The sequence below is a fragment of the Narcine bancroftii genome, chromosome 2 (assembly GCF_036971445.1).
Source record: "Narcine bancroftii isolate sNarBan1 chromosome 2, sNarBan1.hap1, whole genome shotgun sequence".
NCBI classification, from domain to species: domain Eukaryota; kingdom Metazoa; phylum Chordata; class Chondrichthyes; order Torpediniformes; family Narcinidae; genus Narcine; species Narcine bancroftii.
In genome coordinates this window covers 240,102,939-240,121,279 of record NC_091470.1, presented here as the reverse complement: position 1 = coordinate 240,121,279, position 18,341 = coordinate 240,102,939, and the positions used below count along the sequence as shown (strand labels likewise).

General features: G+C 38.4%; 1 protein-coding gene across 3 annotated transcripts in view; it reads left to right on the top strand.

Annotated features, from left to right (window-relative positions):
• The window catches only part of rad21b (RAD21 cohesin complex component b), a 63,628-nt gene extending 45,497 nt beyond the window's left edge, over positions 1-18,131 (top strand). For all 3 annotated transcript variants that reach the window (XM_069920553.1, XM_069920555.1, XM_069920554.1), the window contains exons 11-14: positions 1,077-1,222; positions 7,590-7,745; positions 11,256-11,339; positions 17,088-18,131. In XM_069920553.1, the coding sequence (XP_069776654.1) occupies positions 1,077-1,222; positions 7,590-7,745; positions 11,256-11,339; positions 17,088-17,279 (578 nt within the window). In that variant the 3' untranslated portion in view covers positions 17,280-18,131. The remainder of the gene's footprint in view (positions 1-1,076; positions 1,223-7,589; positions 7,746-11,255; positions 11,340-17,087) is intronic.
• Positions 18,132-18,341: the final 210 nt, after the last annotated feature.

The following is an 18,341-nucleotide window of genomic DNA, read 5'->3' as shown; positions in this document are numbered from 1 at the left end:
TCTTCCTTACCCATGATCCCCTACGCAGCTGGAACTGCTCTGCAAATCCATGGTGCTGGCAGAGCAGTTCCAGCTGTGTGGGGGAGGATTATGGATGAGGAAGACGACCATTGCTCCCGCATTGAGCAGTTGCCACGAACCAGTGCGGTGTTCCAGTGGACTCCAGACTCAGCAGCACTGCACCACTGCTGCCGTGTTGAATGTTAGATGGGGGGGGTTAAGCGATGGATGGCCGGGTGGCGGGGGGGGGGGGGGGGTGGGGGGAACAGGTGTCAGGGACTATGAACAAGATGGTCGGGTATATTCATTAGTATATTGTTGCGGACAACCTACAGTTCAGTTTAGACTGGCCGCAAAAATGTCTGGGGCTGCCACAGGAAACATTCAGGATGGGAATTAGTTTCTAATTCCTGTCTGTAACTTTTTACTTACACTACCAGTGTTTTGGGAATTTTCTGAGAAATTCTTGTTATGTAGCAACATTGTAAAAAGCATATTTGATGAGCAGATGTCATCTACCAAATAAAAGTGCCGATATTTGGAGGTTGCTGGTGTTTGGAATCCCGGATAAACAGTATTAGCAGAAGTCGGTGTTTGCATATTCTGTCCATGGATGCAATACAGAAAAGTTCCTGGACAAACTCAGCAGGACACACAGCATCCATAGGAAGAAAATGGCAGTCAATGTTTTGGGCCTGAGCCTTTGAACAGGAAAGTGGGAAAACTGGCAGATGGCTGAAAGAAAAAGGTGGGAGGAAGGGGGAGGAGCACAGGCTGACAGTTAAGAGGGAATGGGTAGATGCAGGTGGGAGCATAGAGAGAAAGATGCCTACCCTACTATTAATGACATTCATTCCATTGCCTAGAATGATCCTTAATGACTTCTTGATCATTCCAAATAGTGGTTAGTTTCTTCTCTTTCCTGTTGTCATGCTTTATGCATCAACATTATTGGGTTCTTATTTATAACATACATATTTAACATTTTCTTTAGTGTTGATGCTCATGGTTGCAACATACAATTGAATTTTTCTGGCAAAATAAGTATATTAATTTTTTTTGTTTCTGGAGTCTAGATGAACCCATCTTAGAAGAGCCCAGTCGTCTGCAAGAATCTATATTAGAGAGCAGTAGAACTGCATTAGATGAGTCAATTATGCCACCACCACCAAGAGTTTCCAAGCGTAAATCAAAAGAAATGGAATCTGAGCCTCAATTACCTGTAAGTGTTGATTTATTTGGAAGAGATTTTTTAAATCTCCACATTACTAAAACTTTATTTCCAAATATTAATTATAATGAAAAAAATAGCAAGTTTTGTTGAAAAATAGTCTATAGTTTGGAATCAAACTGCTTGTGTATTAGTTGGATATTACTTAAAATGTCAGCTAAATTATGAATTTTCTTTTAAATTGTTAGCTGTGTGTTCAGTATTTGAATATTATAAGTGGCTTATGAGAAACACAGGATTTTAAATGTTTTCTCAAGTGCCAGGGCAATAGTAGAAGCCATTATCAGTTGTTTCTCTATGGCAATGAAAATATTTCAATTTTTAAAAAAAATTATACATACAGCATCATAACAGGCCCTTTCGGCCTTCACCTGTGGTACGTTTTAAACAGTGCGAGGAAACCCACAAAGGTCACAGGAGAATGTACAAATCCCTTCCAGACAGTGCTGGATCCTGGTTGCTGGACTACGTTAACCAAAGAATCACTGAACAATACAGCATAGAAACAGGCCTTTTGGCCTCTCGAGTCTGTGCCAAACTATTATTCTCCTAGTCCCACTAACCTGCACCCCGACCATAGCCCTCCATACTCCTCCAATTCAAAATACCTGTCCAAATTCTTTTTTTAAATTAAAATTAAGCACGCATTCTCCATTTCAGCTGGCAGCTCGTTTCCACACTCCCACCACTTTCTGAGTGAAGAAGTTTCCCCAAAGCTTTTCCTCGTTCACCCTTAATCCATGTCCTACGGTTTGTATCTCACCTACCCTTGTTGGAAAAAGCCTACCTATGTTTACTCTGTCCATCCTCATAATTTTAAATACCTCTATCAAATCTGCCCTTCTTCTACGCTTTATGAAATAAAGTACAAACTTGATTAACCTTTCCTTGCAACTCAGTTCCTGAAGTCTGGGCAACATCCTAGTAAATCTTATGCATTTTTTTAATCTTATTGATATTTTTCCTGTTGTTAGGTGAGCAAAATTGCAAACAATACTTGAAATTTGGCCTCACCAATGTCTTATACAACTTTACCATAACATCCCAACTCCTAAACAGATAGGTGTCACTTAACGTTTGTGAAATTGGCCAGTATGCGATGTGGACCTTGTGCGAACACCATCTTACTGTATATATTTAGCAAAGTTATTTGGGATACTGAACTTGGGCTAAATTTTATGTCAACATTTTGTTACCCTATATCGCACACAATTTAAAAAGCGGATCAGGATCACCCACATCACTGTTCTCAATTTCCTCAATGTTCCACTGGAAGAGTTTCAGGTCGAATAAACTCCCATTGATGAACTGTCACTCGTGATGCCTGAAGGACCTGGTTGAGGCTCTTGGGGAGGAGTTGGCTTCTTCTGCAATATGTCCAGTGTTGTTTGCTTTTTCATCATAAATTTTGTTATATGCAGCAAACACTGCATGAACATTCCTCTCTATCAGTGAAAAGCGTTCAGTGTTTGGGTCCACCTCTTCAGCATTTTTCAGCAAGCTTTTCAGGTCTGCAAAGAATTTGGCTAACCCCTGAAGTGAACCTCTTCTGCACCTGCTGTTGTTCTTCTCCTTCCGTAGTTTCCTTTTCCCTTGCCTCTTCTTCAGCTATTTGTTCTTGCTCTTGCTCTAGCTCTAGCAACTTTTCATTTGTTAGTTCCTCGAGGAGTTCTTTAATGTCCTCATCATCTATGTCTTAAGTTCAGGTTGTTTACCATGTTGACAACAGCTCTGTTAATCCTTGCAATCTCATCATCTTTTTCCAAATCCCTTAAAGTCATGCACATACCCCTTCAGTTTTTTTTCTTATGCCATTCATGTATTTTTGATCACATCATCCCAAGCCCAAGCAAGATTCTTTATGCATTGGTAAATGTTGTACTCCTTTCAGAACTGCATCAGTGTCTTGCCAGTGTTATCAGTAGCAGCACTAACCTGACCAAGGATCCTTCTCGGGTAGTCAGCCTTGAATGCTGCAATAACCCCATGGTCCATTGGCTAGATTAAAGGGGTAGTATTTAGTGGGGGAAACACCACTTTGTGGGGTGGAGATCACCAATGAAAGGGGGATGTCCTGGAGCATTGTCTACATATCAAAATCTTGAAAAGTATGTAAAGAAAGGCATAGCAATCGAGAAGGACACAGTGAAACTGCATTTGTGTCATCCAGGTCTTTTTATTACTCCTGTAATAAACCAGTAAGGTGTGTTTGTTAATGTTCTTCAAAGCCCTGGGTTTGCATTATGCCAAGTAAGAAATGGCTTTCACTTGTAGCCAGCAGCAGTCTCCTAACAACTCTGTCACTCTGTTTCTTAAAGCCTGGCATTGATTTGGCCTCTGTATGGATGAAGGTCCTTTTAGGCATTTGCTTCCAGAATAAGGAGGTTTCGTCCATATTAAAAATTTGCTAAGGCAAATAACCTCCCTCTGCAATTAGGTTATCTGATTAAAAAATTTTTCTGCTGCCTTCACCTCAGCACCTGCAGACTCGCCACTCACTTTCATATTATGCAGCGAAAAATGCTTGAAGCGCCTGAAACACCCAGAGGTAGCACTAAACTCTTATCGTAGTCTGGTCCTGCATTTTCTTTAAGCATCTGGAACAAGCTTCATGCCTTAGCAGTGATCATCAACATGCTGAAAGGGACTCGCTTTTGTGTTTGGTCCTCAATCCACGTCATTAGCAATTTCTCCTTGTCTAATAAAGGTCCCTCTCGCATTTTTGTTAGCCATGTAGCTTTCAGTAGAGTTGATCCTTTAACAGCTCGGAGAATTTTTTTCTTTGTTTTTGAGGATCGTCGTGATTGTCGAGTGTGACATGCCTAAGTCGCGAGCAATAATATTGACTGTTTTTCCACTTTTATGTTGTTCAATAACCTTTTGTTTCACTTCCAAATTGATACTTCTCTATTCCCTCTTGCTGTTGCTATCATTGGTTTTGGTGAGTTTTGGAGCCATGATAGATAGAAAGTACAGTATAGTACCTACATACATAAGCCTTTATATACAAAAGATGAGATACATATGTTGTGTGTTTTAAGTTGTTGTATATATCAAATTCTTCAATTGAGATTCCTGAACTCTATTATAACCTGATGGGACCGCGGACTTATATGTGGTTGGACTTTATCTGAATGGACATTAAGCAGCGCATACTTGCACTCAATACTTTGATTTATGAAGGCCAATATTCCAAAAACTCTTTACAACCCTATTCACCTTTCTGTAATTATGTACCTATTCCCAGATCCCTTTGTTCTACCGCAATCCTCAGTGCCCTACCATTTAGCGTGTATGTCCTTTCTTGGTTTGTGCATCCAAAATGCCACACCTCACACTTGCCTGCATTAAATTCCATATTTTTTCTGACCATTATTCCAGCTAGTCCAGGTCCATCTACAAGATTTGAAGGCCTTCCTCGCTGTTCACAACACTTCCAATCTTTATGTCATCTGCAAATTTGCTGACCAAATTTACCACATTATCATTCAGATCATCGATATAGATGATAAACAACAATGATCCTTGCACCAATCCATAAGGCATGCCTCTAGTCACAGGGTTCCAGAGTGGGAAGTAATCATCCATTGCCAATCGCTGGTTTCTCCCTTGTAGCCAATGCCAAATCCATTGGGAGGTCTACCTCCCCATGAAGACCTACCATTTGAACCTTTCTAACCAATCTTCCATATGGGACCTTGTCAAAGGCCTTATTAAAGTCACTCACAGTATTTCCTTCCTCAAGAACTTTCCTGGTAACCTCCTCGAAAAACTATAAGATTAGTTAAACATGACCTACCACGCACAAAGCCATGTTGATTATCCCTAATCAGTTTCTGGCTATCCAAATAATTGTATATCCAATCTGAACACCTTCCAATAATTTACCTACTACTGACATTAGGCTTACTGGACTCTAGTTTCCAGGTTTACTTTTGGAGCCTTTTTAAACAGTGGAACAACGTGAACTAAGCTATTCTCTGCCACCACACACATGGCTAAGGACATTTTAAATATGTCTGCCAGAGCCCCTGCAATTTCGACATTCGCCTCCCTCAAAGTCCAAGGGAATACCTTGTTGTGCCTTGGGGATTTATCCACCCTTATTTGCTTTTAAGAGTGCAAGCACTTCCTCCTCTTTAATCTGTATTGGTGCCATTACCTCATTTCTTGTTTCCCTTAGACTCCATGCCAATTTCTTGAGTAAATACTGATGCAAAAAGGCATTTATGATCTCCCCTATATCCTCTGGGTCTATATATAGCCGACCACTTGATCATAAAGTGGACCAATTTTGTCCCTTGCTATCCTTTTGCTCTTAATATACCTGTAGAAACCCTTAGAATTTTCCTTCACATTGTCTGCCAAAGAAACCTCATGTCTTTTAGCCTTCCTGATTTCTTTAAGTTTTTTCTTGCATTTTTAATACTCCTTGAGTACCTCATTAGCTCTATGTTGCTATACCTGCTATACCTCATTCTTCTTCTGAACTAGAACCCCAGTATCCCTCAAAAATAAGCATGTTTACTTTGTCTTTAATCCTACTAGGAATGTAAAACTGTACTCTCAGAATTTCACCTTTGAAGTTGTTTTCCCGAAAACAACTTCCCCCAATCCACACATTCTAGATCCTTTTTCATTTCCTAAAAATTGGCCTTTCTCCAATTTAGAATCTCAACCTGAGGCCCACACTTATCTTTCTCCATAATTAACTTGAAACTAATGGTATTATGATCACTGGATTCAAAATGTTCCCATGCACATAGTTCTGTCACCTGTCCTGCCTTGTTCCCTAATAGGAAATCTAGTATTGCACTCTCTCTAGTTGGTTCCTCTATATATTGATTTTGAAAACTTTTTTGAACATATTTAACAAACTCCAAGCCATCCAGCCATTTTACAGTATGGGAGTGCTAGTCAATATGTGAAAGTTAAAATCTCCTACAATCACAACTCTATTTCCTGCAGCTGTCTACAATCTCTCTATAGATTTCTCCTCCATTTTTCGTTGAGTATGGGCGGTCTATAATACAACCGACGAGTTGCACCAATATAGACACAGTAGATGATCCCTCTGGCCTGTCCTGCCTGAGCATAGCTGTGGTATTTTCCCTGATGAGCAACGCCATTCCTCCCCTTTTCATTTCCATCAGTCTATCATGTCTGAAACATTGAGCTGCCAGTTCTGTCCCTCCTGTTTCCAAGTTTCACTGATGGCAAATTCCATGTGCCAATTCATGCTCTCAACTCGCCTGCCTTTCCTACAGTACTTCTTGCATTGTAATATATGCACCTGAAAAATTTGCCATCATGTACAACCCTATGATTTCTGATGTTACATGAAATCTTCATTTCATCTTTTTCCCCCTCCACTCCCCTATCTACTCATACTGTGGTTCCCACCCCCCACCCCCCCCCCCCCCCCCGCCCTGCAAATCTAGTTGATACACCCTGGAGCAGACTAGTAAACCTTCCCACAATATATTAGTCCCCCTCCAGTTCCAGTGCAAACCATTCTGTCAGAACAGGTCCCACCTGGAAGAGAACCCAGTGATCCAGAAATCTGTATCCCTCCCTCCTGCAGATTCTCTTTACCCTTGTGTTAAGCTGCATAATCTTCCTATTTCTAACTTCCCTAGCACGTGGCACAGGTAGCATTCCTGAGATCATAAGCTTGGAGATCCTGTTCTTTAGCCATGCTTAACTCTCAGAACTGCCCTTGCAGGACCTCATCACCCTTCCTATCCACGTCATTGGTCCCTACATGGAGCATGACATCTGGCTGCTCACCATCTGGCTGCTCACCATCTCTCCTGAGAATGGCTTAAACTTGATCTGAGATATCTTGGACCTTGACATCAGGGAGGCAACATACCATCTGGGATATTCAATCTCTTCCACAGAATTTTTTATCTGTCTCCCTAACTATGGAGTCCCCATCACTACAGCTTGCCTCTTCTCATCCCTTCCCTTCTGAGCCACAAGACCAAACTCTGTGTCAGAGATCTGACAGCTGTGGCTTGTACCTGATAGACTGTTTCCCCTGCCCCCAACAGTATCCAAAATGGTGGACGTTACTGAAGGGAATGACCAGAGGTGCCCTGCACTGACTGTCGGTTCTCTTACCCTCTCCTTTCTGTCACCCACCAAGCTTCCTCCTAAGTGTCGCCCAGGTGGTCTATCTCGTTTGACCTTTTCAGAGAGCTCATAAAATTGATGAATATTTTCCCCTCAAATGAGATGCCCTTCTGTTTTGGCATCTGCTATAGCTGCTTGCTAAAGAAATTTCATTCCTATTCCTGCAGTATCTTTGGGAGACTCATATTTCTCATTTTCACCTGTATTAACTTTCCTGCAGCAAGAAGAGCAACAACAACCACAACAACAAGAACAGGAACTACAGATTCCACCCGTAGAGCTTCCTCCGGAGGAGCAAATGCACATTACTGACCTTGTCCCAGAACTTGCTGTTTTACCAGAGAAAAAAGAAAAAGATGAAGAGGAAGAGGAGGAGGTGGGGATAGTTTTACTTGTTTACTTGCTCTTGTGGATGTTCTGAGCTACATGAAAAGGAGAGATATCTTTTTTTCCTTTTTCAATTTTTTATATAAGAATACATCAAGAAAAAGAGACTGATGCATAACAAATAAGCAAACTCACTATAACAGAAAAAATATATATTAGGCAACACTATTAATTCAAAGGCAAAGAAGGAGAAGAAAAAAAAACCAAAAATAATAAAAATAATTTTATAATCTAAACCCGTAACCATTCCAAAGTTGCATGGCTAATATAAAGAGGGAATACACTATTAGTAAAAATAAAAAGAAATGCAAATCCACGAGAATCACAGATTACTTAATTATCATTACCATTAAAGGTCATGAAAATAATTCAAGGAGGAGCCCCAAAGATTTGCAAAATTTAAATTTCAAACATTTGTTGAACATCTAATTTTCTCCCAAAGTTAAATATGGCCTCAAATCACATAACCATTGATTATGAGTGGGCGGGATAGCATCTTTCCATCTGGTCAAAATAACATGTCTTGCAATAAGAGAGGCAAAGGCTAATATATGAAGACAATTTCTCTACCTTCTGTTCAACCATCCCAAACAAGGCTTTCTTGGATCTGGTGTTAGGTATACATTAATAATTATTGATAAAGTACAGAAAACCTCTACCCAATATTTGGCAAAGGTCGAACAAGACCAAAACACATGAATTAGTGAACCATCCTAATTCCATCTGTCACAATAAGACGTAATATTAGGATAAATAAGAGTTAATTTAACTTTTGGCATACAAACTCCATGCACAACTTTAAATTGTCATAATGAGTGTCGGGCACATAGATATGATGTATTCGCCAAATTAAAAAGAGTTCCAAGAATCTTCATGAATTGAAATATGGAGATTCTGCTCCCATGTCTTTTTAATTTTACCCAATGAAGCTTGCCTTGATTTCACCAAGCATCATGTACAAAAGTCATTAACATTTTCTGAAATGGTTGTAGGTTGTAAATTGTTTCTATCAAATTCATAACAGAGGCTTGAAAAAGTTTTGATAGTTGAGAATAGAGAAAGTCCCAAATCTGCAAGTACTTTTTATTTTAAAATGAGAATTTGGTAAATTAAGTTGATGTAGTAACTTTAGATGCAGCTCAGATGTAGCAAGATTATTATCAATAAATAAGTCATAAAAACATTTAATACCTGATCTGTACCATTGCTGAAAAGCAGAGTCCATCGAAGAAGGTTGATAAAAGTAATTCGATAGAATAGGACCAAAAAGAAGATAGCTTTGGAGTCCAAAATATTTTCTAACTAGAACCAAATCCTAATTGTGTGGTTGACCACTAGATTATCAATCTTTTTACTAATAGGAAAAGGCAAAAATACTCCAAGTATTGAAACAATAGAACATTTCTGAGTTGAATTCAACTCAAAGTCAACCCAAACTGGGCCACCCATTTTATTATCATAATATAACCAAAATATAATGTAACGAATATTAACAGCCCAATAATAGAATCTAAGATTAGGTAGAGCCAAACCTCCATTCTTTTTGAGATTTTGAAGGTAAGCTTTATTTAAAAAATATTTTTATTCCCAAAGTCATTGTATATACATGAGGAGGAGATAATTTAATCTTCTGTGTAATTAGGATAATATTGGTTCAATTGTTTGGAAACTAGGTCACAGAAGATGGTGCACATTAATTTCCACATAATATTGGCACATATTTCTATGTGAAAATGAGCAAAAACAAGTCAGGAGAATGTCTCTCATTGTTTCAAGCAATTAAAGGTTAGCAGGTAAAGCACAAAGTTTAGGAATGTCATCATATGTTATGTTTTTTGATCTGTTAATATTAATTTGAGCATCCTTGTGTCAGAAATAAGAACTGCTCAAGTGAAATGTTTGAGAATACAGATGCTCCCCCTACCTACAATAATCCAACATACAATTTTTCTAAGTTACAATGGAACAATAGCATAACTGTTGTTATTTAATGTAATATGTTAAAGTAAGGTAATTGCAAGCATCATTGATTTTTTTTCCAATAAACATTGATAATTCCTCTAAAATTCTTTGTAGCTTCCTTGGTTAATCACTTCTTTTAATTTAGTCGGAAACCTTGCAGGGACTGATACAGTGCTGTGGGGAGAGAGCAAGATCTACCTAAAATAGAATTCAATAAAATGTCTCTTTCTAGTTTGCAGAGATCATGTAGCCACACTTGGTAGCAATAATTCACTGGACTCAAGTGTTCTGTTTGAAGATTTCATGTGCATTTTCCACTAATTCTAAATATCAAAATCCTTTTTTAACATTACAGGTTATTACATTACAGGACATTAACATGTCCTTTATCCGGACATCTAAAATCCGGAAAGCTCCAAAATCCGGGAACTGGGGAGAGAGATGGCAGCGCGAGTCAGGCGGGCACGGGACTGGCAGCGCGGGGCAGGGGGAGACGAGCAGCGCAAGTCGGGCGGGCGAGGTGGAGGGAGACCGGCAGGGGCAGTCAGGGAGGGAGAGATCAGCAGGGCGAGTCGGGCGGTCGGGGAGGGAGAGACCGGCACCGCAAGTCGGGCGGGCGAGGGGGGCGGGAGACAGGCAGCGTGTCGAGCGGGCAAGGGTCTGGCAGCATGAGGGGGGCAGACAAACAGCGCGAGTCGGGTGGGCGAGGGGGGGAGTCGGGCAGGCGATGGGGGAGACAGGCAGTGCGAGTTGGGCGGGCGAGGGGGGGGTAGACCGGCAGCGTGAGTCTGGCGTGCAAGTGACCGGCAGCACAAGCTGGGTGGTCGAGGTGGGGGGGAGATCGGCAACACGAATCGGGTGGGCAAGGGTGGGAGAGACCAGCAGTGCGAGTTGAGCGGTCGGGGGGGGCACTGGCAGTGTGGGGGGGGAGGGAGACCGGCAGCGCGATTGGAAGGGAGGGAGACCGGCAGCGCGATTGGAAGTGGGTGAGGTGGATACGGCAGCACAATTCATGTGGATTTAAACCTGGCTTTCCGAAATTCGGAACACACTGTCCCCCAAGGGTTCTGGATAAAGGATCGTGTTCCTGTACCACAATATAACTGTAATTTGTTTTAAATTTAGACATACACGATAAACAGGCTATTTTGTAATTGTAAACCATATGATTTAACTTTAATAATGAATTCTGGGAAATATCCATTCTGTAAAGAATTCAGACATGATCTGAGCTGGTTTGCAGACCCATCTGATGCCAAATATAATGTATCCTGTTGATGCAAGTTGTAGCTCTGAAAACAAACCAATTTCAAAATTGTTAAGTAGGTTTGTAAATTTTGACATCCATGTGATATCCTACTTTGAAATCTGATTAATATTTTAAACCATTTTATAATTCATGTATTTGAACAATTAGAATACTTAAATCTTATTATTTCATTGAGATCTTTATTCAATATTTTGAAATAATTTGGGTTGTTAGTGTTTTATATTCCATATTTTACCATATTCACTAAATCAAAACTTTTGTTTTCAGGAAGAGGAAACGGTTGGAGGTGACCAGGATCAGGAAGAAAGACGATGGAATAAGAGAACACAACAAATGCTTCACGGTCTTCAGGTAAAATAAATAATGTAATTTGGAAATAATTAGCTGGTAAATATTCAGTAGAGATTAGTGGAGCTAAATTGTATAAAAGGGTCCAAATGTCATTCTGTTATTCAAACATTTTTTACTTCATAAAGTAAGAATTATTGAGAAATTGCAACAAAAGAAAGCCAACCATATAATTTACAGATGTCTGCACATGTGGATTGGTTTCTTTTAACCCACTGCTGTACATCAATTCTGGCCATTGTTTTGAAAGTTGGGGTTCTGCACTAATTCTCCAGAATGCCAAGAAGGTCAAGGCAAACTGTTACATATTCTCAGTAATTGGATAACTGGGACTAAAATTACAGTTATCATTGGATGGTTTTTTTTGGACTGAAATTTTACCTTTTTCTTTGAGTGTTTGCAAGGCTCTGAAGTTAGAGAATAACTAAAAAAAAGGAGGCCATTTGACTTTTGGAATGATGTGTCACTTTGTGAGATTTTGTACCTATTCCAACACATCACTGCATTTTTTTTTAACTTTGATTTTTTGCAAGTTTCAATTGAATCCTTATCCATTACTCAGTGCTTTCCAAATGCTAGTTATTTGTATTAAAATACATTTTCTCAAACAGTTTCTCCTTTTTTTTATTTAAATCTCATTGTTTTGGAACAAATTCTCTCAGATTTCCTCTTGACTTCCTACAATCTTGCCCATTGCATTACCTAATCTTGGGTCAAAATGGGATTTTATGTAGGTTTTACACGAAATAAAAAACCCTATGAAATTGTATTTAAATCTTTTAGCATGTCGTGTCTGCCATCTTCTCATATTTATGCACAAGTCTCCAGGTCTCCCACTTTTTCATAATTGTAACATTTAGATTCTAATGTTTTTTCTTCATTCTTATATGATGTATCTCTTTATATTTTTTCTGCTTTGAGTTTCATTTGTCGTATCCAATTGCATTACCAACCTTTGTCCTCCTACAATGCACCAGATATGCATCTTGCTGATATCTGCACCCAATTTTGAAATTGTTTCGAACCTTTGTCCATTTGATTAATGTACATCAAGAACATTGAGGACCAGAAAGATGTATTGGATTTTCTGTGGATGTTATGGGGATTGGATCACTGTATTTTTTTTGATTCATTGATGCTTAAATGCTTAATCAAAGCTTCTAAGTCCTTTAGAGGGAGGGATCTTTTTCCTTAATGTGGTAAATTGGATTCAAAAGACCACTGCAGCCTTTGCGTTATAGTTCATGTTATAGAAAAAGAAACTCACAATGTCCATTTTAATGAGAACGATAACAGATTGGGATACTTTGAGGATCAGAGAAGATTGGCCAAATGCACCAAAAAATTGACATTTTCCTCAACTTTAATTCAAATCTGTTTTGGTGTGAGCATCTTGGCAGTCTGTGTTTGTTGTGCTCAGTTTAAAGGTAAAAGTTTTTCCTGAGGACTTTTTATTTTTTCCATATTAAATGAAAGCCTGCCTTCATTAATAGTGTTCCACACAATTGTGTCAGTTCATTCCATTTCTGACACCTTTATGGAAATTTGGGCAACAGATTTTCAAAGAGCGAAAGTTCTTGATTTGTGTTCATAAGTCTGCTACATGCACTTAGACATGGTGTAATCTAGTGATGAACCCAAAGTTGCAGCAGGGAATCTGCATTAATGTCCCACTTTGCTGTTGGCACCAATCAGGGCATTTAAGTACACATTTTAGGTTTCCTTTGAATGTGTAAAACATCTCTATTATTCCTAATTTTTAATTCTGAGATATTTTGAAATGTTAATTATTCAGAAGCATAAATTAATTTTAACAGCTGTCTAAAAATTGTTGGCTTATTTATCTACAAAAAAAAACTAATGAGTGCTTTCCTGCAAATAGATTGTTTCTGAATACTGTAGTTGCCAGCACAGTGACATAATGGCGCAGCAGTTAGTGCTGCCTTCTCCGAGTTCCAGGGACTTGGGTTCACTTATGACCGGGTGCAGTCTATAGAGTTTTCAGAATTGCTCTGTCATCCGAGTTTCCTCTGGATTTTTAGTTTACTTCCACATTCCTAAAACAAAATTACCTCATACTTTGTTTAATTGGCAACAATTTTAAATGTAAAATAACCTATTAAATATCTGGAAAATTTACTTGTAGCATTGTTCTTTTAAATTGTGATGTAATGAATCCTAATTAATTTGAAACTGCTGTTGTCACTTTAGATCCATGTGAGGGTGTCCTCTGTGAATGAGGTCTTTCAAGTTCAGTAAGAAGGGAGTCTGACATTTCAGCCTTTGTAATAAAAGGGAAATAGTTGTCAAATTTTATTTAAATTTATTTTTTATATCAAATGGAGTAGGCTTCATAATCTCAAGATGTGTTCAGTTGCTGCATCATTTGAGGTTTCCTGGTCATAAGGTTATAAGTATGGATTTTAGCTGATATTTGCAGTGTTTACATTCATGAGCAGCTCTTCACGCAAACATGATGAGATGAGACCGAAGGTAGTAGTGGCAGATTGCTTTTTGTGATTGCAGGTCTGTGACCAGCTGTGTCACGTGGGAATTGGTGCTGAACTCAGTGGTTTGTTATGCAAGTTAATAATTTAGATGACCATGTAGTTAACATGATTAGTAAATTTGTGCAACATCAATACCGATGGCATTGAGTTTATAACAGGATCAGTTAGGAAGGTGAGTGAACAAATGGCAAATTAAATCTGAGTGTGAGATGTTACACTTTGGTAAATCAAAATAGAATAGGACTTGCACAGAAAAGAGACTTTGTTCCCTAAAAACGGTGAGTCAATGGACAATGTGGTGACAAAGGCATTTGGCAAGCTTGCTTTCATTGTGTGGGTTTGGAGTACAGAAGTTGGGACATTATGAAATATCTGACCCACAGCATGCTCTGTGCAGTTCTTGTCATCCAGCTATGGGATAAGTTAGATAGCATGCAGAGGATTTCTTGCTGTGTGTATATGGATAGGCTATGTCTTTACTCTCTGGAGTGTAAGAAGCTGAGGGGTGACCTTGTAGAAGTATATAAAATCATAAAGCAGTATGGATAAAGTGAATGCTGAAGATAATTCTAGAATGAGGCGGCATGGAAATAAGGCGAGAGGAGTGACATTTAAAGGATTTTGAGGGGCAATTTTTTTCATCTTGAGAATAGTCCATAACTGCCAGAGAAAGCTATCAAAATGGATGCAATTCTGAAATCAAGACATTTGGACAGATAGCTGGGTAGGATAGGTTTAGAATGTTTTCGACCAAATATTGGTGAATGGGATTCCAACGTGGTTGGTGTGGATGTGTTGGGACAAAAGGCTTGTTCAATGTGCGATTCTGTGACTGTAATGGAGGAATCTGTACCCACTTACAGTGCCCTCCATAATATTTGGGACAAAGACTTTTTTTCCTTTATTTGCCCCTGTGCTTCAGTTTTAAATTTGTAATCAAACAATTCATATTAAGTGGGATTAAAGTGCATAGTTCATATTTTATTCAAGGTTGTTTGTATACATTTTGGTTTGACCATGTAGAAATTACAGTACTTTTTATAATTAATTTCCTCATTTCAGGGTACCATAATGTTAGGGACATTTAGCTTCACAGGTGTTTGTGATTACTTTGGTATGTTTAATTGCTTCATTGGTGCAGGCATATGAGAATTAGGCTTGCTTCTAAGCATTTGATCACCTTTGGGATCTGTAGTTGCCATTTTTGTAGACAAGGACCAGAGTTGTACCAATGAAAGTCAAATAAGCTATTATGAGGCTGAAAAACAAGAATAAAACAGTAAGTATTATTTCCCAAACCATAAGATAACAAAAATCAACTGTTTGGAACATCATTAAGAAGAGAACACATTGGTGAGCTCAGTCATCGCAAAAGGACTGGTAGGCCAAGGAAGACCTCCACTGCTTTTGACAGAAGGATTCTCGTCAATGAAGAAAAATCCACAAATGCCTGCCTGACAGATCAGAAACATTTTTCAGGAAGTAGTTGAGGTTATGTCAATGACCAGTTAACAGTTTAAGAAGTATTTAAAAGAGCCTGCAGAATTCTGGAAAATGAGCATGCCTTCCTCATGTTGAAGAGAAAACCTCAAACATAGAAACAGAAGATAGGAGCAGGAGTAGGTCATTCGACCCTTCGAGCCTGCTCCGCCATTCAACGAGATCATGGCTAATCTTAAAGTTCAGTACCCCGTCCCCGCCTTCTCTCCGTAACCTTTCATACCCTTATACTGAAGAAATACATCTAATTCCCTCTTAAATAGATTTAATGAACCTGCCTCTACTGCCCTCTGTGGCAATGAATTCCACAGATTCACCACCCTCTGGGTAAAGAAATTCCTCCTCATCTCGGTCCTAAATGGTTTGCCTATTATCCTCAAACCATGGCCCCGGGTTCTGGATTTTCCCATTATTGGAAACATCCCATCTGCATCCATTCTGTCCAGGGACAAGCCACTGAAACAAAGAGGCTGATAATGGTTGAGAATCACCAGAGAAGATATTCAGTATCTGGTGATGTCTATGAATCTCAGACTTCAAACAGTCATTGCAGAATACACAACAAATAATTAACATGACTACTTTAACATACATACCATTGTTTTGTCCCAAATATTAAGGATCCCTGAAATTAAGGGACTATGTATAAAAAGTGCTGTAATTTCTTCATGGTCAAACCAAAATGTATATAAATAACCTTGAATAAAATCTGGAATGTGCACTTTAATCGTATGTAAATTGTTTGATTACTAATTTAAAACTGGAGCACAGGAGCAAATAAAGGAAAAAAAGGATCTGTCCCAAACATTATAGAGAGGGCACTGTATAAGAAGAACAGGACAATGTTCAGGCATTCAGTTCAATTTATTGTAATGTAATAAAAACTCATATTACACATAATTGCTTTTTGTCTGCTGTAAGACAGACAGATTAACCATTGGTAGAAATTGCTTGATGTGTCTCATTACAGTCAGAGAAAGAGAAGCAAATGAGAGTTCCCCCAGGGTCACCAACTATCCATGGATTTGCCTCTAGCTCTCCCGTAGCCACAGAGACCAGTCCAAACCATAGGCAAGCTGAGCTCCAGATTCAAACCTCTGACACAATTAAGAATCCTTCAGCGCCCTAGGCACCCTCCTTCACCCTAATACCTGGCAAAGTGGCACAGTTTTCTTGGACAATAAACCAATCTCTTAACGTTCAATTGTATTGTCATTGCTAGAACCCACGCAATCAACACCCTGGCTGCCATTGTTTACTGAACATAATCTGTCACTGTAGACTACCTTCAGTGTTGTGCAATAGCTGACTCATCTAACTCCCCAACCACAAGGCAGATGTCAGTTTTATAGTGAAAAGTATTCTCATATGGGAATGTTCATCAGTCAATACCATCTACAATTAAGCACTGTGCCTGATTAATGCTTCATTCAACACCACAATGCTGTCTTACTCCCAGAGTGTGCTTTTTCTGCAGTGTGCTCATCAATATGGTATCTTGCAATAGTTTCTAAATACTTAATGTTAAAGGAATGGGCAATAAGCATGAGCCTTGCCAGAACTACACAAATTCATGAAAAGAAATATCTTGAATATTGCAATTCTTCAAAGTGGCTTTAAGACCAACTTTTCAGTGAAATTTTGTCTTGAACTCTAAGCAAATTGTTACTTTTGTATTCTTTTGTCTATTAATAGTTTGATTTTTATGGATGTGCTTTCATTTTTTTTAAATCTTTTACAGAGAGCTTTAGCTAAAACAGGAGCTGAATCTATTAGCCTGGCAGATTTATGTCGGAAAAATAACAGAAAACAAGCAGCTGCAAAATTCTACAGTTTCTTGGTACTGAAAAAGCAACAGGCAATTGAACTAACGCAAACTGAACCTTACAGCGACATTATTGCAACACCAGGACCCAGATTCAATATTGTCTGATCTGATTGTTTTTAAATGGCTAGTGTTTACACTAGATATGTGTTGCCCCAAATGGGGAATTAAGACCGTTACAATTCTTTGATATGATGGTTTTAATGTATATTAACTATGAAAAGATTATTTTGGACAGAGAAACCCATCAATTTTTGAGATAGGTGTGTTATTCCAGTGTTTATGGTAATAAAAAAAACTCACTCCTTGACAGATTTTATACTGAAAAATCATGATTGCAGAAATATGTTACATATCCAATTAGAAATGCAGTATGTTTCTGTGCAGATAGAATTATGGGTTTGTTGATTGCATTATTTAAAATGACTTGTGTACCATCATTGCTGGTAGATTATCTCAATAAGGTTTTTGGCTAAATTTGCATCACATTACTATAGAAGTGGTAGTGAATACACTTAATTTAACTATTACAGTAGTCCGTTGGTTCCTCTGTATTGAGATTTTAGTAGACCACAGACTAGCAAAATGCCCATTTTTGCACTGGAATTTCAAACTATTTGTTAAAAATGCAACCAAGGAAATATGAAATATTCAATTAATTCTAAAGTAATGCTCATAATTTTAGGATGCTCTAACTGTCTGGAGTGTTACAAAGCTGTTTTCATTTTAAACATAATGTCCCTGTAAGCTTAAATCCTCTTTTGTATAAAATGTGTAGATAATTTTTAATGAATGTTTAATTATGGAAAAGGTAACAGCTTTCATTTTAAGCAGCATTTTGCTGATGCTACTGAGTTTCTAGTTTGTTGCTTAATTAGATCATTGCTAAATGTTGCTGAACAGTGATAGTTCTTGCTGTTATGTATAACTTTTCTAATAAAATACTTGTATCGATTTTGATAGTTTTGTATTGTGCAAAAACTTAATCTAGATTTTGTTTACAAATCTTGTATTTGGTCATTTACCGTGACAACATTATATGTTAATTATATATGATCATTTTTGTCCATCACATTGAGGAAAATGGAGCTTCTGTTCATGATTAAGCAAAGTCCTTAGTAATTGTCCAAGTTTTGTGGGTCTAAAGAAATTTATTTCCAATGCGCGTAA